At 37.7% G+C, this 26164-nt stretch overlaps 1 protein-coding gene across 3 annotated transcripts; it reads left to right on the forward strand.

Annotated features, from left to right (window-relative positions):
- ANK2_1 (Ankyrin-2) lies at nucleotides 1–25936 on the forward strand (the record flags this gene model as incomplete). Of its 3 annotated transcripts, XM_051209455.1 has the most annotated exons (8): nucleotides 1–242; nucleotides 288–1596; nucleotides 1632–2981; nucleotides 13470–13534; nucleotides 16951–17047; nucleotides 22329–22511; nucleotides 24066–24186; nucleotides 25247–25936. In XM_051209455.1, 3 exons carry the CDS (start codon nucleotides 235–237, stop codon nucleotides 2550–2552), a joined length of 2238 nt encoding a protein of 745 aa, XP_051074911.1. In that variant the 3' UTR covers nucleotides 2553–2981; nucleotides 13470–13534; nucleotides 16951–17047; nucleotides 22329–22511; nucleotides 24066–24186; nucleotides 25247–25936. The 3 variants fall into 3 exon arrangements, with proteins under 3 accessions (XP_051074911.1, XP_051074912.1, XP_051074913.1); XM_051209457.1 differs by lacking the exons at nucleotides 1–242; nucleotides 288–1596 and adding an exon at nucleotides 23333–23398 and having other exon boundaries at nucleotides 2861–2981; XM_051209456.1 differs by lacking the exons at nucleotides 1–242; nucleotides 288–1596; nucleotides 1632–2981; nucleotides 13470–13534; nucleotides 16951–17047 and adding an exon at nucleotides 23333–23398 and having other exon boundaries at nucleotides 20871–22511.
- Between the last annotated feature and the right edge of the window lie 228 nt (nucleotides 25937–26164).

Consider the following 26164-nt stretch of genomic DNA (forward strand, 5'->3'; position numbering starts at 1 on the left):
CACAAAACGGCGCTAGGCTTAATGTTTGATTGTTACTGCGCTAATTACGTATCTACCAACCTACATGAGTAGTTTGTGACCAAATTTTACTTTCAATCGACTTTTCTTTGTTGCGTTTTTAACTTTAGCATTTCGTAACATTTTTAATGTAGCATTAGGAACGCTGACTTTGATATTAAGTAAAAGATTCGTTGGTCCAATACGAAACAACCGTCAGTATAATTGGAGTAAACAATGTCGTGGTATGCTAACAGTTCTAATTATTCTTCTCTGTAATCTATATTAAGGAAATCTTTAGGGCGTTTGCTATCAGGAATTAAAGGAGCTTACAATGATATAAACCCTGCGACGTTAACTGGAGCCATTGATGTGATTGTTGTCGAACAAAAAGATGGTTCTTTCACGTGTGGACCGTTTCACGTTCGGTTCGGGAAACTAACAGCTTTCTCTCCAACGGATAAGGCTGTTGAAGTCTATGTCAATGGTGAATTTGTTGACTTTCTACAGATGTCTTTAGGAAGTGCCGGTGATGCATACTTTGTAGACTCTTCCGGTTCAACAACAGATGAATTCTTAACGGCAGATCCCAATGACTGTCCAGGATTCACATATGATGACCCATGGTCTGAGATTCCCGTGCGGCGTCATTCACGAAAGGTTCGACGGGACTCTGCAATGAGTGAACCGGGTACAGAATCTAACTCAATAAAAGAGGATATAGATGAATTATGTGGGACAAGTTACGAAGTTTCGTCTGATTGTGAAGCCTCAAGTGATAGGCTTAGAGACTCCCGAAAGTGTCGGAATTCTGTTGGTGATAAGTTTGGTTCTGACAGCCAGTTGGACGAAAGTTTAAAGGATACTGTAAGCAATTATAGTTACGATTGGAATCTGACGAAATATCAGCCACGTGGTAGCAGTTCCTGTGTCGTTAAAGATGTCACAAAAAGTGATGTACAAGACCCTCATCTAAAAAACTTTACACATGAAAAAGAAGTGTACCTGGAAGAACTAGTTACATCGGAAGTCGATCAAAATATTAAAGAGGTGTACATCTACCCCCCATCTCACGGAAATTTTCCATCTCAGTGTCAAGGATCATGCAACACTACTGACAGCAACTGTGTTGACTATGGTTATCGTTCCGACAACGAACACTCTCCGAGAAGCATGTCACCCATCCATCCCTATGATTTAAGTTTAAGACTCTCGTTGTGTGGTGGTTTATCTTCAGATAATCCTTGTTCTGAGGGGAAGTTTGTAGAGCACATAGTTTCTTATGAAGAATTTATACGTGACCCTAACACTATTTTATCTAATCCCAATCTTGTTGTTTACTTCAATGGACGTTATTGCAATTGGCAAGTAACTGCTCCTTCTATTGTCAGTTTACTTGCCTTTCAAACACAACTACCTTATCTGACTTTACAAAAGCTAGAAAACCAGTACCTACCCAAAAAGCAGTCTCGACGTACCTCATGGTTCAGCTGGGGTGCAAGTCAAACACGAACTGTTGCTACAAACTCCGTAATCCCTGCTAAAGAAGTCGATAATGTTGAAGAAAAACGGCTTGATTCCAGCTCACAACCACCTCAGGTAAGCTTGTCTTTGAGGTTAATTAATACTTCTAGGTACACACCACTCACAGAGTTACTAAAATCAACAGACTTTCTTCAAGTGAAGTATCCAGATTGAAACTCAAACCTGGACGAAATGATATTGAGTTTCGTGTCACCACAAAGTATCAAGGGACTTGCACATGTTCAGCTTCTATTTATTATTGGCATTGGTATGACAAAATAGTTGTTTCTGACGTTGATGGAACCATTACACGTAGTGATTTACTTGGACACTTGCTTCCTATGGTAGGTCGTGATTGGACACACTCTGGAGTTGCTCGACTGTACAACCGAGTTAAAAATAACGGTTATCAGTTCCTCTATCTTTCAGCCCGAGCTCTCGGACAAGCAGGTATAACTAGGAGCTATTTGAGACAAGTCGTTCAGGATTCATCATCCAGGTTGCCAGATGGACCAATACTATTGTCTCCGAATTCTCTTCTCCATGCCTTCCACCAAGAAGTCATTATTAATAAACCAGAAGTGTTTAAAACGAAATGCCTTCAAGATGTATGTTGCCTTTTTCCGAAGGGATCCTCTCCACTGTATGCGGGATTCGGTAACAAGGTTAACGATGTTTTCGCATATCAGAAAGCTGGGATCGAGCTTTGCCGAATATTCACAGTTAATCCACGAGGAGAAGTTCGTAATGAATATCAGTCCTTAAGAAGTACAAGTTACCATGAGTTGGGAGATTTAGTGGATCTTCACTTCCCACCTCTTTGTAAGTACCAGACTACGCATATACCACATCCTGTTGACTATCATTCTAGTTGTGTTATAAAGTCAGAAAATTCGACGCCAGCTGTTGCACATCCACCTGACACATTTGACCCCGTACTTGTTGATTTAACCACGTTCTCTAGTTTTTCGTTTTGGAAATCTAATTACGAATTATATTTTCCTCTTCCGAAAACACTGGAAAATTCTTGATATATATATATATATATAATGTCTGAAGTACATTTTCAAATCGCCTTTCTTGTTGCTCGCTTCCATTCTAGTAACATAACTAATGTAGTATTTATCTTGCAAACAGACACCCACATTTTTCAACATATTTGCCTTTCTATTTTATTAAGAATGTTACAGAGATTATTATTTTCTACTTTACGTACAAATTGTACCTAACTATTCGTAAAAATGAACTTTCTGAGATCAATAAAATGATAACGAACTATTTGTACTTTTCATACTATTTTTCAATAAAATAACTGAATACACACTAGTTGGAACTTTTAGGCTCTATCGGAGAACCTATCAATAGATAGTTGTTTTGAACAGGCCGCAGCGCATTTGACCGAAATAGCTTATTCTCTGGACTCCAACACGTTACTCTACTTCTACGCTAGGTACAAACAGGTCAGTTACCGTCTAAAATTTTGTAGTTTGGCTTGTGTACAAATGGTAACAATATTTCCGCAGCACATTTACATCGATCCAGCCCACCGGCAACCTAAATGTGTCTTTCTTAGAATCATGTCCTGAAGCTGAATGTGTACGCATAAAAAATTCAATTCTTTGTTCTTAATAAGTTACTAACTTGCGCCTGTTACGCCTCGTGGAGGAGCATAGGCCACCCACCAGGATTCTTCATCGAACTCTGTTCCATTTATTTATTTGGACGCATAAATATTAGTACAAAGGGGCACCGAATACATATGCGCAACACAAGTCACTTGATTTGTGTGTGGACTGTGATACTGTCTGGGTGCTCAGACTAAAGCAGGTGGTTTTCTTAGGGGACCACATCCGGAGCCTTCGATCTAAAGGTCTGATCCACAAGGCAGTGGAGCAACATCAGGGATGCAGTCCCACGGTAGCCGATGACCATTTGTTCCTCCAGGATACTGGAGCCCATGTGCACCATTGGTTTGTAATCATGGTTTCCCAACTCTCCTAGATGGATCCTCCATATCCACCAACTCAGTCATTCGATTTTCGTTCTCTCAATTTCGTAAACCACCCCCGCCGCGAGAAGTCAGTGAGTAGGACTTTCCTAACAGTGACTGTATACGTGTAGCCGTGTGAGAGCATTTGAAGAGGGAGCTAACTCTCCACACCCTTGGCCGTACCAAGGCATTTGGGAGCAGTTTTTTCCAGTTGCTGATCATCACTTTGATGTCTGTCTCATTCCCGGCACAGTGTTGCTCAAAATTCCTTTTTTCCGTTTCCCTTCGGGATTCCAAGTCAGAGCCTGCCTCGTAATGCAGTTTGATGACTCCCACAATGTATGTCCCATCCACCTTCAGCATCGTTTACTAATTTCCTCTTCGTCTGATGGTATCCGGTCAAAAGATATTGAGTGAATACATGTTCCCTTTTTATATTGATGGTTGTAGTAGTTCTCCATGTTTCAGCTGCATATAGTAGAATTGTGTTGACGTTCGTATTAAAGATTCTCATTTTGATATTGGTTGACAGTTGTTTTGATTCCCATATGTCCCTCAACTGTAGGAATGCTGTCCTTGCTTTGCCAATCCTTACCTTTACGTCCGCACCAGATCCTCCTTGTTTATCGACGATACTGCCCAGATAAGCGAAAGCTTCCACCTCTTCCAGAGTCTCTCCATGAAGTGTGATTGGGTTGGTAATCTCCGTGTTGTATTTGGCGATCTTGATTTTTCCCTTGTGTATGTTGAGGTCTACTGACGTAGAGGCTGCTGTCACACTGACTGTACTCACCTGCATTTGTTGGTGTGTGTGTGGGGGGGGGACAGAAGAACCATGTCATTTGCGAATTCCGAATCGTCTAGTTGCATATGAGCTGTCCACTGTGTTCCGTGCTTCCTCTGAGATGTCGAGGTCTTCATAATCCAGTCAACCATCAGAGGAAAGAGAAAGGGAGGAAGTAAGCAGCCTTGTTTGACTCCGGTCCTGACTTGTAATTGGTTTGTGAGCTGTCCTTCATACACAACTTTGCAGTGTAGTCCATCGTATTAATTCCGTATGGTGTTGATGATTTTCCCTGGTACATTATAGTGTGGAAGAAGGTTCCATAAGGTTTTCCTATCCACCCTCGAATGATTTCTCATAATCAATGAAGTTGGTGTATAGTGACGAGTTCCATTCAATTGATTGTTCAACGATGATCCGTAATGTCTGTGCACTACCTATCTACACGGAATCCGGTCTATTGATCTCGAAGCTGGTCGTTTACTGAATCTTTCATCTGGTTCGGCAACACTGTTGAAAACGTTTCTTGGTACCGATACTAGTGTGATGCCTGTGCAGTTCTCACACTTGCTGAGATCTCCTTTCCTTGGTATCCTGATGAGATATCCTTCTTTCCAGTGTCTGTCTGTCTATCAGTATGTCGTCACTTGTTCCTCCTCCCAAATCCTCCTGAATGGAACATGGAACATGTTTGTGGTTACTTCAACGTGTGACTTGAATGATTCAGTTGGTAAATTGTCAGGTTCGACTGCTTCTGCTGCTGTTGATGTTTTCCCACAGTTGATTTGTTTGATGACCGATCATCCTGATTTCTTCGATCGTCGGTGGAGTGACAGTTGTAGGAATGTGTGTATGTGTTGCCCCGATGTCCGTTGTGTTCATTGGAGCTGTTCTATTCAAGAGGAAGGGCAGCTGGTCCAGATGAATTGGCTCCAGAGGTCTTTAAGGATGGTGGTCCAATTTTAGCGATTAGGTTGACTAATATTTTAGCTAAAATCTGGGAGTTAGACGTTATCCCATCTAACTGGTCACAATCACTTATCGTCCCAATATATAAGAAAGGGTCAAAATCATCCTGTGACAACCACAGAGGGATTAGTTTAACTAATATAATATCTAAAATACTAGCCTCGATAATTATCAGACGCCCAACTAAGACTCGTGAACTGCAAACACGAGAGAACCAAGCTGGCTTTAGACCTGGTCGTGGCTGCATCGACCACATATTCACCATTCGTCAGATTCTAGAACACAGGCATACTTATCGGCGTCCGACAATGGTGGTCTTTCTCGACTTAAAAGCAGCATTTGACTCGGTAGACCGCGAGATTCTGTGGCAGTGTCTGTCATTGAAAGGCGTACCCCAGAAGTACATAAACCTTGTAAAGGCTCTTTACTCGAACACTACTAGTCGAGTCAGAGCTTATGGCGAACTGTCATCTACTTTTGCAACCTCAAGTGGTGTCCGTCAAGGCTGTCCACTTTCCCCATTTTTGTTTAACTTCATCATAGATCTGCTGATGGAAATAACTTTCTCGTCGACTGAATTCTCGGGTATTGATCTCCATCCAGGAGGTCCACTTATCGACTTAGAATACGCAGATGACATAGTCCTGTTTGGTGAAGACGCTGACAAAATGCAGAACCTTTTCATAGCACTGAGCAACAATGGCAGGATGTTTGGAATGCGCTTCTCTCCCTCGAAATGCAAGTTGTTGCTCCAGGACTGGTCTGCGTTAACACCTGAACTAAGAATAGTAGGGAGTGAAGTAGTCGAACGCGTTGACAACTTCACTTATCTTGGAAGTCTGATCAGCCCTAATGGGTTGGTGTCTGATGAAATCTCAGCACGGATTCGAAAAGCTCGTTTGGCTTTTGCCAACTTGCGCCACCTATGGCGAAGGCGAGATATCCGTCTATCAATAAAAGGACGAGTATACTGCGCGGCAGTCTGTTCTGTTTTAATTTACGGAAGCGAAACACGACCATTAAGAGTAGAAGACACTCGTAAGCTACTAGTATTTGACCACAGATGCCTTAGAAATATTGCTGGCGTCTGCTGGGATCACCGGGTAAGTAATAGTGAGGTTAGACGCAGGGTATTAGGGATTGATGGTAAATCAGTTGATGAGGTTATGAATCTTCATCGACTGAGATGGTTGGGCCACGTGTTACGTATGCCTGAATACCGATTACCACGACGTGCAATGCTATCCGGTATTGGAGATGGTTGGAAGAAAGTTAGGGGCGGCCAAACCAAAACGTGGCATCAGTGCTTGAAGTCACTAACTTCTAGTCTGAGCCATGTTGGTAGATGCAGACTACTTGGTTGGGGTCCGTGTGACTGTCGTAACCAATGGTTGGAGAGTCTTGGTGACATGGCTCAGAATCGATCACAATGGCGTCGGTGTATACACTCCCCGTCTTCCCTTAAACTAAGAGATTAAAAACATTTCATATCTTTCTTTCTACGAACCAATTCTTTCTTCTTGTACTATATCTCTATATGCAATCTTTCTCTTACATATTACTACCTTTGGCCTAACCACTGCTATGAATCCGGTGTTCATCTTGTTGTGCTGATGCGGTATGGCAACCTGAACCGATGCATATATGTGCCTGGTCCTACGTTGTAGCTGACTGACTGACTGATTCAAGAGTTCGTCAACGTGTTCTACCCATCTGTTCCTGCCTTGTCTTGTTTGTCCTTAATCGGTCTCTCTGGTTTACTCTATTTCCCTGCTTGTTTCTTGGTTGCGCCATATGGTTTTCTGATATTTGCTTGTGTTATAGCTTTTTCCACCGTCGTTGTTAGGTGTTCCATGTATTTCTTCCTGTCGACTCTAATGCTCCTCTTCACCTGTTTGTTTGCTTTGTGTACTCAGCTTGTGCCCTGACCATCTCCGTTCTTCTTCGACTGTTATTAATTGCATTGTTTTTGTTCTTCTTTTCTTGAATCCAAGACAGGAGTTCCATAGAGATCCATTCCTCATGATACTGCTTGTTGTGGTGCAGCACTTCCTGACACATTGAAGTTGGCGTTACTTTGATCCCTTTCCAGTTGTTCTCCATAGTATTTTCTTCTTCTTCTTTGAGTAGATCCTGTAAGACTTGGAACCTGTTGTTGAGAGCTATCTAGAGTTCTTTGAGTTTTAATCAATTAGTCCGTTTGATAAATTTTATAATGTAATAAGACGAAGATTATCAGAACTATGTGATATATTAGCGCAATACATTTCGAACAATCTAATCACACATATACTTGTTAAGAACATTTATATATGAAAATTAAAGGTCAAGTAGACTGGAAATGGGGTAAGAAGAGACAAGGATAATAATAAGAGTGAACATAATTTGAAACCTAGTCATCACTCTGGATAATAAGTCAATATTACCAGGGTAGGTATTGACCTGTCCACGTTGCTTTTCTAAAAATGGATCGTTTGACTGAGCCATCTCATCTACTCAGAAGTATATCTAGGAAGGGAAGCTGATCGTTCTTCATTTCACATGAGAGACTGATATGGCTTTGGAGAGTGTTAAATTTATTCAATAAGCAGTACATGTCCTCATTTCTTTCCATGGCACAGTGAGACCTACTGCAGCCTTGGTAGAGAAAAAGCCTATCTATATCACCTTACCATTCAGAGGTTATTCAAATAGCCTTTTACTGAAACAAAGGCTTAAATCAGTCATCAACAAAACGTATTGCGCAGCAAAGGTCATTCTCAAAGAAAAAAACAAGGTGCATGCTTCATCCAAAACCTAAAAGACATGAAAACGATTGTATCACATCCCACTGTGTTTACCAATTTAAATGTGTGTGGTCACACATACATAGGGAGAAGCAATCGTGATCTGAAAATTAGTGTGTGAACATGTACCAAAATGGTTGCAGGAACAAATACAATCAAGTGACCCAATAAGAGCAGAGTATGAGCATCCATCATCCTCAATTGCTAAACATATAATTGAAATGGGCCATGAGATTGACCTAAACTCGGCTTTTGTGGGGTTGTATAAAAGTGTAAAAGGGTGTATACTAAGGTTTATTTAAGCCTAAGCCATACGAAAACTCAAATCCCCTTTGTGTATTCAAAAACAGTTTGTTCTCACCTTAAACCTACCCTAGTAATATTAACTCACTATCCAGAGTGAATAGGTTTCAAATTATGTTCACTCATTATTATTATTATTATTATTATTATTATTATTATTATTATTATTATCCTTGTCTCTTCTTACTTCATTTCCAGTCTACTTGACCTTTTATTTTCATATATAAATGTTCTTAAAAGTATGTGTGATTAGATTTTTCGAAATGTATTGCGATAATATATCACATAGTTCTGATAATCTTCTTTGAGTTTGTATTGAACCTTAATAATACTGTTTCCGCAATTTTCCGATGCTTGTTTAGCTTCAGTTTGATCTTGGCTACAATCACGTGGTGGTGATTGTGGTGACCTGGAGTTATATCAGCTCCTCTCTTTGTTTTCAAGTCTCCCATTGACCGTCTGAATGTTTTACTGATGCAAATGTGTTCTATCTGGTTCTCCGTGGTGTGGTCCGGTGAGATCCATGTAGCTTTGTGTGGAAATATTGTGCTGCCTATAATCGATTTGTTAAATGTACATAGATTTGCAAATTTCTCTGGATTGTCGTTCGTTTCTCCCAGTCAGTCCATGTCGTCCGATCATATCTTCATAACCGTTGTTGTCCATTCCGACTTTGGAGCTCATGTCTCTCATCAGGATGGTCAGGTCGTTTGTTGGGCACTTAGCTATGATTGATTGCAGCCTCTCGTAGAAATGATCTTTATCGCTGTCGTTGTCGTTGCTATAATTGGTGGGTGCATAACATTGGATGAGATTCGTTGTGATCGCCTCCTTATTTGTATTGAAGGATGCCTTGGTGATTCTGGATGCATGAGATTCCCATCCAATGAGTGCTTTTCGTGCTTGTTCGGACGGCATCAGAGCAACTGCCTGAGTGTGTGGAGCACTTTCTTTCTCATAACCAGAGTACAGCAACATCTCTCCGGAATCGATCGTGTTTTCTGTCGAGCTTGGTTCCAATGAGTTTCACTGATTTGTAGTACCGTCAAGTTGTATCTCTTCATTTCCATAGCTATTTGATTAGTCCTCTCGATCTTCCACATTGTCTGAACATTCCATATACCTACATTAATTGTTGTTGTGTTTGTTAGAAGGGTCGTCGTCTTCATGACTTCCGAGGAATCTTGGGTTTCGGTATGAGGCGTCATAATTCTTCTGAATGAAGATGCTTCAACTGGGAAGTTAGAGTTTAGATGGTTTAACTTGTTTATTGTGGTTAGTGATTTTTAGCAAGGTTGTTTTCTACATGATAGGGTTTCTGACGCTATTTTCGACCCTCCTCCTATGAATGTGTCTGGGATCGGAACAATCGTAGATGCATACATACGGGGTTTCTATCTCAGACACCACAACAAATGTACAGAAGAGTTTTGTTCTATAGGACCTAACTACTTCGTTTCACGAAGAGCCAGGAAAACTAAGTTCTATTCGACTCGAGAAATTTTATCGTTATATAAGTCACTGGATGATGATGCGCCACAATGATTAAATAAATCCTCTGAAACCTTTTTACTCGACCAGTATTGACTGAGTCATTACTGTCATCGAAACTACTAACCTCAAGTAGTATTCATTGCTTCATCAGGGCGCTCATAGACGTGAATATTCTGTTTTTTCTGTGATTTTTGTCGTACATAGAAATTCAGTCACCAAATAGAACTACATTAATGACATGGTTTTTGTTAACGAAGACGCTGACAAAGAATATTAAGGTTACATAGAATGAAAATAAAATGGAATAAAAAGTAGAGAAATATGAAAAGCTCATTTGTAATAATCTGATTTCGAATATCTTTTAATTAAATAATAAGGCTAAATGAATAAAACGTTTTCTCCTTAATTATTCACTACAATCTTTGTGTGTGAGCTGGAATATTACACAAACCCTTAGACTAAAACAGGTGATTTCTAAATGGATCACCTCCCGAGCTTTGATTTAGAGGACTAATCCATGAGTCAATAAAGCAGTCACGAGATACAGTCCCAAATTAGCATCATACGTCCTTCGTCTCTTTCGGATCCTGGAGTCCATGTAGACCATTCGTTTGGGATCAAGGTCTTCTAACTTCCCCAGGTGGACCTGCTCTACTCACCAACCCGTTCTGAATGCCATGTCGGGTTTTCAGGGGCACGTCCTCGTCACATCAAGGCAATTTGCAGGACTTCCCTGACATATTTTATAGACGTGTGATCGTATGACAGCGTCTCGAGAAGGCGAGCAGACTTCTTTCCATCGCCCATACCTAGAAAACCAGTGCACTATAAGCTTATCATTTCAATTTCTACTTATTTAATAATAATAACTGACAGCATTTAGGATTGTCTTTGAAATGAACTTATGGACATATTGTTTTTTCTGACTTACGGATACATTAACCCTACCATACATTGGGACAACATAAGTTGTCCGGATGCACTCAAGTTGTTTCCCAGTGTCATTTCGAGAAAGGATCCCGTTTTTGTTGTGATTGAATAGAACAGATAACACAGGCTTGTTTGGTTTGTGAATGTTTTGATTGAAAAATTAACTTTTCAACATCTGTTCATTACTCTGATTAGCTTATGTTGCCTTTTCTGGATCGACTACATCCATATCAACATTACATTGATGAAAGTGTTCTGCAACCTATAGGAGTAAAGCTTTTAGGTGTAAAACCCGAACCCCCTTCTCTTGTTCTCTACCTCTTTCCCTCATTGATCAATGTACAGCGTAGTTCCGAACGGCCAGCAAAAAGCCTACTTTCGAACTAATAAAAGCAATGGCTTTTGGATTTGAGTTCTAGTATACAGTTCTTATTACCATAGCCATCTCATCCCATGTCTATTTCAGACAGCGAGGTTGATACTATTTTTTGAGAGATGTTTGTGAATCACGGATCTTCTAAGAAAGAAATTTGTTAAACAATTAATAGTCGATGGAAAATAAACTTTCTGTTCTTTCATCATCCGTGACAACCATCGTTAAGTAAATGATTTGTATGTGACATAACTGTACAAAGTCAAAGGTCATTCATATTGACTGAAAACATCGTTAAGATCAGTTTCCCAAAATATCCAGCATGTAATAGTTTGGAGAAGCTATCGGTTGTAGATACGAGTCCTCCGTGTCCCAATGGTGGTGATATGTCTATGGATTGTAACCATAAGTTGCCGCTGGTTGTTTATAGGGGAAGTCCATGGTTCTCTTGTTTGATAAAAGATCAAACAAAGAGGATCCATCCTTTATTGATTTGCAGACCTGAAGCCTCTGTCGTAATTGAATTCATGTACTCGACTTCGTTTAAGAAAACGGTTCCACAGGACGCCTTCTACATACATCTCACGGTGTTCAAGCTTAACTTTTATCATTAACTTCGTTTAATAGGTAGTTTTGAAATATTGACAATACATAGTCGATCTTGGAGACGAGGTGTTAACGCGTTGTGATTGAGTTGGTGACCTAGAGTGCTGTTTCTTTCCGACGCGTGACTAGAAGAATGTTATTCTTGAGGGTTGCATGATGCACATTATAGGACGTACTGTAGAACTGCAGGTGTTTAAGTAAAAAAAACTCCAAAAAGAACGTAGTCAGTTGAGTATACTTTCGGGTCTTTTCTAAAGAATCGATCCTAAGATTGCTAAAAGCGCTCATTTTTCATTTATCTCGGGAAAAGTTATTACCTTGTAAATCTCAATTAAGGCAACAGTCGGTATCTAATCCTCAACTCGTTTATTGACCACTAACTATCCACCACGATTCATTGTAATGTGCTAGCATAGGTCCATAATGACCGTGAACTTCAAAGTTGTGAAACTTCTACACAGTTCAGAGCGTAAGGGGTTACAGTAATAATATATTAAGCCGCTTTTCACTTTTATACCGTTTGCTGTGTTAGGTTACTAACCATTTTCCATCTTTTATTAGTTTCACCAACCCTACTATCTCTTGATCGTTTCATTAAGTCCTGAAGTCTTTTGTAACTCTTTATACTATTCGTAAATAATATGCACAATCTCCATCTCTTTGAACATTTTTTTAAAAGTTGGATCGTCATATGCGGCTTCATCTAGATGGACATCCATCGTTTGGGTAAATGTACTGTTATCTCTGTCATACTCAGATAACTCCTAATGCGGTAACTTAAAATAACTCAGTCACATTTATTTCTAATTTGGAAATAAGCAGGCCTTTCAATTTTCCACCTCCAATATTTTACACAAATATTTCTTGTTCTTTAGTTGTCTGATCCTTCCATTCACAACTGTAGTCTCATATTAGAACCCCACCCCACCTGCTTCTGCTTGGAAAATTTGTGATATCAGTGTCTCAAGGCCGAGTACATGTAGACTTGTTTTAATGAGCTGAATTACATTATTATTCACTTTATGTCAAGAATAATATAATGGCTTCAATCTTGTCGCAAGCTTAGGTTTCTTCGGTACGTTAATATTGTGTGGGGTGTACAAAAATTATAGTGATAAAAGCTATGTATTCTATACAGATAGTAGTGAAGTACTGACGCATTTAACTTCATACCAAAAACTAAGCACTATAAAACTGCGAATTCAGCATATATTGGTTTAGAATCTATCAGTCAATACTGCCTGTACTTGAGATTACTGTTGTCACATTATATTTAGAACCAACAGAAGGTAAGTAATTATTATTGATGTGAAAACTTGTTTTCTCTTCTTATACATTGAGTAAAAATTAGTTGTACATGTTAAAATTATGAGTGAACATTCAGGCGAAACATAGGACGTACAACCGTCTTGCCATAATCTGATCATAAATACTATAGTTTGAGTAGCCTGGTCACATTGCTAGCTTTCATAATATGAGTATGACATATAACCTTCATACGTAGGTCTTTGTATTGTTTTAAAAGTACGTTGATATTGACGGGTGCAACGTCTGATCGGAATATTTTTTGTGTTCCTTGTATTCACTTAAGAAACCGTTTAATCTATATTAATTGCTTATGTCTAAACGTTACGCCTTATGAAGGTAATACGAACTATTAATTCACCATTTAGCATCCAAGTTTAGAATCATTTTCCCTTATTTCTATTACAGGCCACTGTTGGCCCATGCAATGTATCAAAACCAGGAATTTTCGATGTCAGTGGTCGAAAGAAATGGTAAGTATGCTTGCGATTCAATAGTTCACATTTTACTGTACAAATTAGATCTGTTAAAAAATAATTAATGATAATTTACTAAATAGTTTTAACAGGTCCTGGATTGTTACCATTTGTCTGTTTGTTTTGTATTTATTGACACCCATCAAGTATCTGTGTTTTCAGCAGATATTTTTTATCTTCCTGTTATAACTTGTCAACTGAATGCTGATTGTCTTGGCTCTTTTAATGCTAATTTTTATATTTGGTCGTTGCTGATTGTTGTGTCAGAAACGCTTATCACTTATACTTGAAACGAGGGACCTGTGCAATTGCCACGACGTGAAAATAAGAACATAAAGACTAGTGTAACTGATGGTGTATTAACTCCCAAAACACGACGACTTTAGTCGAAAATACTCTCATTTATCTATTGATTGTACACCCATTTTGATTAATAATTGGGATGAAATCCCATATATGAAAAATACTTAGAGTTATAACAAATCACTTACTGAGCATAGTTCATGTCCATCGAATACAAGAATATCGCATATTATACAGAATAAAATATCATACGAGGAAACAAAACCGAATACTACACTGAATAATCATCACATTGAATCAAAACGGAAGTAATGTTGGACAAAACTCATATGTTTTCTTCCCGTCATATCACTTCCACTTAACTCATGAAGAGAAAACTCATTTTTAGACTATACTTATAAACAAAATAGGACCTGATATAAGTATTTGCTGGAAAAAAAATACTGTTTTTCATATCAGAACGTTATCGGTTGATCGGTTTTTGTTACTAAATATGTTGATAGAACGAAAACAAATGGGCAATAAAAAAAACTACATTTTAAAGAGTTGAAATAGGAAATTCTTATGACCTTATTAATTATCAGAATGTGTTTTGTGGAGATTTTTAGAAATTTTCACAGATTGAACTCATGAGTCAGTTGAAGCTAGACCACCATTGAAAACCTGGAATCACTGGACGGCCGTTTCGTCCTAGTATGGGACTCCTCAGCAGTGCGCATCCACGACCCCGCACCACCCGGGGCTCGAACCCATAAGTTCAATCTGTGAAAATTTCTAAAAATCTCCACAAAACACATTCTGATAATAACAATCACCTGCTCACTAGTGACTGACTTCAGGAGACACTTCTGGAGTTCTAGTGAGAAGTCGTTACCAGTGGAGTTCAACCAGGTCTGTTGTGAGATAGGAACTCACTGAAGACAATGGTGTACGGTAGCGCAACTTCGTGGATTGGTTGAAGTTAGACATTAACACCGTTGGATGCCGGCTCAGTGGTCTAATGGTTAAGTGCTCGCGCGCGAAGCCAGTAGGTCCTGGGTTCGAGCCCCGGGTGGTGCGGGGTCGTGGATGCGCACTGCTGAGGAGTCCCATACTAGGACGAAACGGCCGTCCAGTGATTCCAGGTTTTCAATGGTGGTCTAGCTTCAACTGACTCATGAGTTCAACCTTATTAATTATCAAATCGGTGTTCCATTGATATACTGTAGATTTTATAAATTTTTTAAAACTGTGTTTATCTATAAATAACTTTTATCAATATTTATGTAAGTTATGTTTTATCCAGGTTAATGGGGATTCAACAGTTGTTACTTTGCAACTTTAATCAGTTTATTTTATATGCCTTACTTTTATCACGGTTAGAGTTAAGTATCATTTGAATTGGAAATCTAATTTCTCTCCAAGTTGTTGTTAAGAGGGAAACAAATATATAATTTAGTATTGTTATATTTCTAAATAAAATCAGTTAATTTATTGATTTCATAAATTATATACACACATGAGATTACTAATTACCCACCAATTCAATCCATTCAAATTTATTAATTGACTGAACATTTAAAATGACATGTAAGTTTCTACTCTTGTGGATGTCGTTTAATTAGTGGTTAGTGAATAAATTAGTCTTCTTTTTCAGTCTCATTTTCTTCCTTTCGTCAGCATAACAGTCTCGTCCCGTTGAAATAAGTTGCACGTAGCGGTTATTCTGTCATCATAGTAAAAGGTTGTACCCGTAGTATTAATCAGCACTTAGCTCTAACTACAATACTGACAAATCGATCTTGCTTCAGGTCATCACAGCTAGTGTATTGGAGGTATTTTCACCAGCTGTAAAATCCAGTTCCAGATAATTTAATGTCTCCTCTACTTTAAATTAATAATATGTGTAAACTAAATAACATCTGCCTGAAAATACTAGTAAAATTCTTTCCTTTTTATTTTAAATTCATACATGATCATTGAATTTATATATTATAATCACATGTACAAATTTAGCGTGTTAGCAAAAACTTGACTGATGTCAGTAAAGGTTATATAACCCAAACTTTAAGCGGTAGATATGTAGAAAAGAATATTAAACAAACATTATATTGACGTTATTCTGTATCCCTTCGAAATCACCCACTTGAAATATGTAAAAAGATACTACCAGTAAAAATTGTGTTGAAAAGGGTTCTTTGTATTCGTAAAATAATTCCAGGATAAATTATGTGAAAATATAAATTAACCCATTCACCAGGTACGTGGATATAATCAGGTACTACTCGGTTGGGCAAACCGAGGTAGGTGGGGCTTAATTCGATTTTAACATAATTCAAGTAAAAACGATAAATGAACATGTTTGGATTTTTCATGTGTGTCTTGAAAATGCAACTCTGTTTAGCATAGTGTTAAAATTTCCATTAATAGAGTTTATTTTTCAATTGGATTTTAAATCAGGGTCTTATAGAATTACTTGAAATTGGAATAAAAATTGGTATTTTACATGATATTACCCGTGGATGTACAATTTTAAAAGACCAAGAGAAATAGGGTTCAGTGTAGTTACACACAACTTAAATTTTTAAAAAAACTGAAAGGAAGCGAAAGGGTTGATAACAGTTATATGTATGATTACTGTACTACACAAGCAAATGACATGTTTTCATGAATCATGTGAAGTAAGCTAATATCCCAACTAAGTCCCCGTAAACCGGTGTTTTAACCCAGCAGCCCAATGGAAATCTCCAAAAATGCTTAGAGCTACCTATAGTTTGGATTTTCTTCGTGTTTCTCTACAAAAATACATGACAATCTACATTTTCTGTAAAAATTTCATCCCGAAGATTTAAAGCAAGATTCATCAGAGATGCTACTCATCCCTTCGATTTTTATATTACAACTGGTACCCGAATCCATTACCTATTTTTGCAATTCACAGGGTTGGTTATCCACTGGATTACTAAGTCCAAAAAGGCATTCGAAACATCCTCAGAGGTGTTAGTGGTCAGTAGGAGCCATAAAGTTGAGCCTACGTTCTAACCCCAACTGTAAGCTAATATCACAATACAATCGCAATTCATATTCTGGTCATATTTTTTTGTGAGTTTTATGTTGTTGGTCGATTTCAGGTGGGCGTGGCATGATCTTGGGAATATGCCTATCGATGAAGCACAAAAGCAGTATATTGATAAGCTACAAGAACTGAATCCTGAATGGAAACCATCGGTAACTTTGATTTATTTCCATAACCGGAATTGTTAATTCATAAAACTATATTTTCTTAATTACCTTAACAATAGTTTCAGACAGAACGTTTTTGGTTCTTGAATCAATAATGTCTTTCCAAATTGTGTTTCTCAACTTAAAATTCCAAGGATTTATAGTCTCTATGGAAGCTGATATATGTTAAAACATACAAAATATATGTGCATAATATTCCAGTTCATGCTTGTAATGACTTTGCAGTTCAAAAGCCAAAATTCCTAAAACTGACAAGCAGTTTCGAAACCCGCTCAATATACTTTGGTCTGTTTTAATTTACGGCAGCAAAACACGACCATTAAGAGTAGAAGACACTCGTAAGCTACTAGTATTTGACCACAGATGCCTTAGAAATATTGCTGGCGTCTGCTGGGATCACCGGGTAAGTGATAGTGATATTTGACGCAGGGTATTAGGAAATGATGGCACACAAGTGGGTGAGGTTGTAAATCTTCATCGACTGAGATGGTTAGGCCACGTGTTACGTATACCTGAATACCGATTACCACGACGTGCAATGCTATCCGGTGTTCGGGATGGTTGGAAGAAAGTTAGGGGCGGCTAAACCAAAACGTGGCATCAGTGCTTGAAGTCACTAACTTCTAGTCTGAGCCATGTTGGTAGATGCAGACTACTTGGTTGGGGTCCGCGTGACTATCTTAACCAATGGTTGGAGACTCTTGGTGACATGGCTCAGGATCGGTCACAATGGCGTCGGTGTATACGCTCTCTGTCTTCCCTTAAACTGTGAGAATAAAATTACTTTACACCTTTCTTTCTACGAATTAATTCTTTCTTCCTGTATTATATTGTTATATGCAATCTTTCTTTTATATATTACCACCACTGAATTAACTACTTTTATGATTCCGGTGTCCATCTTGTTGTGTTAATGAGGTATGGCAACTTAGACCGATGCATATATGTGCCTGGTCCTATGCTGTAGCTGACTGCCTCTGGTTGACACAACCAGGTAGCACCTCTAGCTGTTACACAAAAGGTCTCGTTCTGTATCAGCTACATGAACCTGTATTTGATTACTCACTTAGATGAAATGTATAAACAATTCAGAGAATAACCGCTATTTGAATCCATCATAACATTTCAGACATTTACATAATTGATTAGTTTATATACTGGTTTGTAGAATATGTTTTCCTTTTTAACATGTAATCTGGATTATAATATAATTACCACTTGACGTTAAAATATGATAGATTTTCAACTGGAATAGTCAATAAATTAGCTACAACATAAGACCGGGCATATACTTGCACCGGTCGAAGTTGCCACACCTCATTAGCACAACAAGATGAACACCAAATTCACAGAAGCAGTTTCTTCAGTGGTAGTAATATATATAGATGATTGCATATAAGGATATGATACGGGAAAAAGAATTGGTTGGTAGAAAGAAGGATATAAAGTAATTTTAATCCTACAGTTTAAGGGAAGACAGAGAGTGTATGCACCCACACCATTGTGATCGATTCTGAGCCATGTCACCAAGAGTCTCCAACCAAGTAATCTACATCTACCAACATGGTTCAAACCAGAAGTGAGTGACCTCATGGACTGATTTTACGTTTTGGTTTAGTCACCCTTCGATTTCTTCCAACCGTCTCCAACACTACTCAGCATTGCGCGTCGTGGTAATCGGTATTCAGGTATACGTCACACGTGGCCTAACCATCTCAGTCGATGAAGATTTACAACCTCATTCACTTGTGTGCCATCATTTCCTAATACCCTGCGTCAAATATCACTATCACTTACCCGGTTACCCCAGCAGATGCGAGCTACATTTCTAAGACATCAGTGATCAAATACTAGTAGCTTACGAGTGTCTTCTACTCTTAATGGCCACGTTTTGCAGCCGTAAAGTAGGACAGAACGTACTGCTGCATGGATATCTGGCCTTTACCATATGTGACGTAAGTAGGTAAAAGCCAAACGAACTTTCTGAAACCGTGCAGAGCTTTCGTCAGACACCAACCCATTATAGCTAGTCAGACTTCCAAGATAAGTGAAGTTGTCGACACGTCCGACTATTTCACTCACTATCCTTAGTTCAGATGTTGACGCATGTCAGTCCTGAGACAATAACTTGCATTTCGAGGTGGAAAAACACATCCCAAACATTCTGGCATTGTTGCTCAGTGCTATGAAAAGGCTCTGCATTTTATCAGCATCTTCACCAAGCAGGACTATGTTATCTGCATATTCTAAGTCGGTAAGTAAACCTCCTGGTTGGAGATAGATTCCCGAAAATTCAGTGGACCTGAACGTTGTTTCCATCAGTACATCTATGATGAATTTGAACAAAAATGGAGATAGTGGACAGCCTTGACGGAGACAACTTGAGGTTGTAAAAACAAATGACAGTTCGTCATAAGCTCTGACTTGACTAGCGGTGTTCGAGTAAAGAGCCTTCACATGGTTTATGTACTTCTGAGGTACACCTTTCGATGACAGACAGTCACAGAATTTCTCGGTCTATAGAGTGGAATGCTGCTTTTGAGTCAAGAAAAACTATTGTTGTCGGACGCCGATAAACATGCCTGTGTTCTAGAACCTGACGAATGGTGAATATGTGGTCTATGCAGCCACGACCAGGTCTGAAGCCAACCTAATTTTCTCGTGTTTGCAGTTCATGAGTCTTTGCTAGGCACCTGATAATTATTGATGCTAGTATTTTAGATGCTATGTTGGTAAAACTAATCTTTATATGGTTATCATAGGATGATTTTGACTCCTTGTATATTGGGACGATAAGTGATTGTGACCAGTCAGATGGAATTACGTCCAACTCCCAGATTTTAGGTAAAATATTAATTAACCCAATTGCTGAAACTAGACCACTATTCTTAAAGACATCTGGAGCAGCTGCTCTTCCTCGTTTGAGATTAACTGTAGCCTTTTGAACTTGAACTAGAATCGAGGGACCTACTTCAATGTTCCATTCACTCTGTCTTGGAATGGTGGGTAGTTGTAGAGTAGCTGAAGACTAGTTGGACTGCTCCTCAAAATGTTTCGCCCATCGTTTTAAACATTTAGGCTGAGAGCAGATAAGAGTGTCGTCTGTTTCCGAGGTAGTCTCACTTACACCTGACCTATTAATATCGGTTTTTTATTAGTCTGAAGAGCTGTCTTGTATGACCTGAAACCGCTGCCTTTTCCATCTCTTTTGCTTTCGTTGCCCACCACTGCTCACTGTCGTTCCTTAGACTTTTGGTTAACTTAGGTCTGATTCGTTTTCGCTCTTCATCGTGTTCAGAGCCTGATGTGATGAATTTACGAGAATCTATCAGTGAAATAGACTTAGAAGAAATCCAACGGTTTTTCATAACCCTTTGATTAAAATCACTAGTAGATGTCACTGCTGTTTCTACAGCTGTTCGTATATCTTTCCAAGCAGAAGCACAATACGATAAGTCGTATCTCATTTTTTCCGACTCCGTGTTTCGATGGGGAATGTTCGCCCCGAAATGCCCTGGTACGGCCGAAGGTTGGGAGAGTCAGCTCTCCCTCTCGAAATGTTCTCACATGGCCACGCATATATAGCATCTGCCAGGGAAGTCCTACTCACCGTCTACTCGTGGCGGGGTGTTGTTTACGAAATTGAGGGGACGAAAAGCGAATATTTGGAGCTTGAACCGAGCCTGTGGACATGGAGAGTCCACCTAGGGGAGTTGGAAAACCCTGATTCCAAACCAATGGTGCACATGGGCTCCAGTATCCTGAAGGAACAAATGGCTAATGAACCGATCGTTAGACATTGGCTACCGTGGGATTGCATCCCTGACGTTGCTCCACTGCCTTGTGGATCAGACCTTTAGATCGAAGGCTCCGGATGTGGTCCCCTAATAAAACCACTTGCTTCGGTTCGGGCACCCGGACAGTATCACAGCCCTCACACAAATCAAGGATAGCTGCTACTGGCCTCATTGTTATTGTGTGGCGCATATTTATTTGGTGCCCCCTTGTACCAATGTTTATGTTTTCATATAAATAAATTCTAATAGTGCTTCTCCTGCTCTCATGCTTAGCGCTATACCTACATTCGCCAGTCCACAAGAACTAGCCATCGGGTCGCCAGACAAACGGAAGGTGTATCTCGTCGACTCCCCGTTTTGGTGAGTTGAGTTCAAGTGAATGACCCCACTAGGATCCTGTATGTGTGTTTCGGAGACAGCGTACATCAACGGTACAAGATTCTACTGTCTTAGCCAAAGAGACCTGTTGGCCGATTAGACATAGGGTACGTACGTTGTAGACTCCAATGTGTAGTTTGGAGCGAGGTTTCAGTATACAGTGTTTCGTGCACTAGAATCGTTGTCCATGGTGACACTTGAGGAGTAAGTCGAAAACGAAAGTGTAAAGTTGATAGTCGAGGTAGGTGGAATAATAGGAATTGAATAGGACAGTTTTCACTTCTCGGTTGCCCACACCGTGAAAGGGTTCTTTTAGAGGCACCTGAAAAGGATTTTGTATAAATAATCTTATCAGTCAAATTGTATACTTTTACTCATTGACTCGAACTAACACCGAATTCTTAAGTCTAACAGTTATAGCGATTAAGCTATTAATTCATAATAGCAAGATCGATGTTATGCCTATATTAAGGATTAATTCTGTAGTCATATCAATGTTATTGGTGAAATAGCTTGTAGTAAATAATCAAATAGTTTTCACTGTGTTCAGTTACATGATTTCTGTATAATATGTGTACTTTCACTCGATCACTCAGTTTGAATATAAAGGAAATTAAGCAACGTGTAGTTGTGAATTTCTAGTTTAAATTGTTTACCCTTTGTTATTCCAACTGTCTAACAATTGAATTTTCATCTACGCTACTCACTTTTTATATTAAAGACTGAAGTAAACATACTTTTCATTAGTATAGCAACTCTAGTTCTACAAAGAGCGAAATTTTGCTAGTGATAATCAAGTGGGAGTTGATGTAGAAAAAGGTATATGATGTTTTATTGATTCAATCATTCTTTATCCTTACTGCTCAGTTTTTCTGACTATCAAGCATTCAATCCCACGTTGATGTACAACATCTATGACGATAGATTCTCAGTAAGCACAGGACCAATTTTCTTTAAAAATCTAAGGTTTTTAAATATTAAACAAGTTCTACGGTAAAAATGTGAATACTTATAACTTACCCAACCATTAGTTAACCAAGTACATGACAGTTTTAATTAATCAAACAAAATTTTTCATGTATTATTTGTAGAACGAGAAACAAAGATCTGTATATGTCAGTCGAATGATCAATTTGAACCCAAACTCAAATGAATCACCACTTGTATCTGACACTGACCATCCAATTTTTAATATAATTAAACAAAATGATATAGATTCTTTAAATGGTTTATTATCAGCAAATGGTAACGAGGTTCATTCAACCGATGAAAATGTAAGGTACTTTTTCAAATCAGAATCGTTATTAAGGTCAACTTTACATTTTTTTTACCAAGTTCACATATAGTCGACTAATTACTTCCTTCCTAATGATATTACAAAATATTCTGTTCCGTCTTATAGGTCTCATCTTTGAATTATACATGTAATTTAATTTATAATGGATTACAATAAGGCAAAGTTAACCCACAATTAATTCATGTTTGTTTTTAAAATCTTATTATAGAAGAATTTCCAGGTGATTATTTAAAGCTAAATATTTATAGGTTTAAATAATGTACCTAAAGTTTGACAAATATTCATCACCTAAAATAAACAACCACTCTCAATCTCCCATTTTCTGCATGTACAAAGTTTTAGCCATCTCAAAGAGAGATTGTATTAGAGAAATGTGTTAAGAATAAGCAAAATTCACTATTCATTATTGGATATGTATATTTTCTTCTGGAAAAATTGTTTTACTATTACTGGACAATTACTGAATAAGAAATGAAATGTTGACTTGACAAACATTTACATTCAGAGTTTTGTTGAACTTTATCTGAATATGGTGTGTTTTTAATATTAAAACTAAAAGCATCAAGTATTTCTTGTAAATCTAGAGATTAAAACCTAATTTCAAGTCTGAATAAACCATTGGAATGGGTTGTAGTTAATATTGACCTTAGTGTATATTGTCACTCTTCTCTTGAATGTGAAAATAATGTACATTAATTAGAAACCGCCACTATTAAACCCTGATGTATCCATACTCCTGTTAAATTTATACAAATACTCGTCGGTAAACAAAGATCCCATTTCTGATTTCTTTTTCAGAATTTTCACTGTTGTAATGATCATATAGATTTACCTGTTTCGATCGGTTGCGTAATGTTAACCGTAGTAAGTCAAATGTGATAATAACTCATGTAGTGTAGAGGTGATCTGGTGGTTAAGGCTTTGAACTTTCGCTTACTAAGTTTCATGTTGAAATCTCTCCCTTCCTACCTGAACTCGGGAAACTGGTTAGCACTACCAGTCCTTGCGCACATAGTGTGGCCAAGTACATAAATCTATACCTGGTAAGGGAGAAACTGTTTGAACACAATCGTATATTAAGCTTTAAATTATAGACGTTATACGAAGGTCAACAGTGTTGCTCCATTGAAAATCTGTGAAGTGCTTAGGAAACCCATGACTTAGTTACTTAAAACACTAATGTTCATATTAGTTTAGGGTAATTAGTTTACAATCACATCTAGAGAAAAGTTACACACGTAATTATTATTCCATTAAACCAAATATTTTGTGGATCCACTCTCCATGGGTCCATATACTCCATAAAAAGTAATAAAAAGACAGCAAATTGTCTAAGGGACAATAATGAAACTCTTGCACTAACATTTATTAAGAAAATCGGTAAGTATTTCCATATTTCTAGTTTATTATCTTGCATCGATCACACGATTTCACCATCTAAAACAAACTCATTCTTCTGAAACAACGAAAATCATATATTTATTATCATTTTCTTATTATTTTCATATTTCCATCATACTAACCTGTCAAGGGAATGACTCCTCTTCATTGGGCATCGGATCGAGGATTCACTGATCTAGTTTCTACTTTGGTCAAATATAATGCAAATATAAATGCCAAAGATGCTGAAGGACAAACACCTCTTCATTATGGTAGGACGTTGCTTGTTTATTTATTTAAACATAAACATTGGTATAAGGAGGCACCAACACACAAATCATTCGATTTGTATGAGGGCTAGAATACTGCCTGGGTGCCCAAACCGAGGTTAAAATTTTCCTCAAAACTCTCGATTATGCAATGCTTTTTTATTAGACATTTGACCAAGAAATTAATTTGAACAATAAGTATACATCCTGCACTATGAACAATGCTACTGACCAACCAGGGCTGAACATCAAAAGCCCTAATGAGTTAATAAAATACAAACAGATACTGCCTACTTGTAAGCACAGTTATTTAGCTGGATGATTAATACTATTTCGTATTGAAAACCAGAAAATCCAGGATGTACTTTTCATTCTATTCAAAATCCATCAGTTAGATCTACTTTCATCTTCGTATTGATATCTTTTGTACCCAAAACGGAAAAATATAAACACTTATAGATAACAACAAATACCAGTGAAACAGTATTTTAGGTATGAACCAATCGGATTCAAGATAGGGATTTCTAGGTCATAACATACATGAAATAACAATACTAACTATAAATCCTTATTTATCTACTTTTAACTAGAATTTAATAGCTTAGTATTCGTAAGGCGTTGAACTAGTAAAAAAAAAACCGTTTCATGTGATTTTTGCGAGGAACGGAATGTAAACTAAGTTTAGGGAGACACGGTGAAATAATGACTTTATATAATATTGTGCTGATGGAAGTTATTGAGGAGAGATTTAATTCCGTTGACATACGTTCGGAGATTATGCTATCCTTAATAGGTACAGGCAGAATCATTGAACGGTTACCAGAAGAATGGTGTATAATAAGTGAAGTGTTAAAATACAGTGACCAAGTAGTAGTTCCTTACATTCACCCAAATAAGATCTCAGTGACGCAAGTCTGCATTTGTATACATTTTTATCTCATTTTTCCATTTGATTACCTTAAATCTCGTATTTTGTATAATTGTTTAATAATATTTTCCTTTTAAATCTGAATATTCTTCTTTTCAAGTATCGAATTAATTTGTTTATTTTGTATACTTACAGCTTGTTCTTGTGGTCATGATGAAGTTATACAAGTCTTATTAAAATCTAATGCTGATATCTATGCTAAAGACAATGAAGGAAATTGTACCTATGATCTGTATGATGGTGACTTTCATACATTATTTAACGATTACTTACATGGATCAACGTCCTAGTCTTAAGCTTGTGTGTGTATGTCTTTGTTACCATTTTGTTAATTTCATGATCACTTGATTTCAATAAATTTCATATTCTGATCATCCACTTCATATGCTCACCAATATTGTATTACTTATCAATAATATGAAATAAAATGTGTAATTATTTTAAGTATAGTTATTTCGTATAACTGTTATGATATTTTGATTTTCATCTCTTTCTCAATTTATTAATTTTCTACTATTGAACGTTGTATCTACCCATAATTATACGATTTATGAGTACAATTTGGCCTCAATATCAAATTATATACGGTAATTTATGTTCGAAACAATATTTCTTAAATCATATTGTCTCTTCGTATTTAATCAACCAACTAGTCTAGAGTAATACCATGTTATACTGTTGCTGTGCAATACATCTATTGAAACCTGAAGAATCCTGCGTACAATAGACAAATAACTCAACAGGAAATAATTATACACTATATCGTCAAAGAAATAACTTGAAATAAACTATTTACGATTCTTTTTGGAATCTATAGTCATTATTGGTTGACGATTATTTTAACTTGACAATACTCATTAACTGATTGTCTGTAACTAAGATTTAATGAACTTGAAGATCTGTCAACTTAGACTTGGAGCTATTCAGTCGGTTTATTTTGTGAAGCGCTTTATCTGATAGGTGTTAAAAAACAATCTGATTACTCACAGCATAACGACAAAGTTCGACTATATGAATGTATTACAAGCTGTCTATCATGATATAGTTTAGGTT

The sequence above is a fragment of the Schistosoma haematobium genome, chromosome 1 (assembly GCF_000699445.3).
Source record: "Schistosoma haematobium chromosome 1, whole genome shotgun sequence".
Lineage (NCBI taxonomy): Eukaryota > Metazoa > Platyhelminthes > Trematoda > Strigeidida > Schistosomatidae > Schistosoma > Schistosoma haematobium.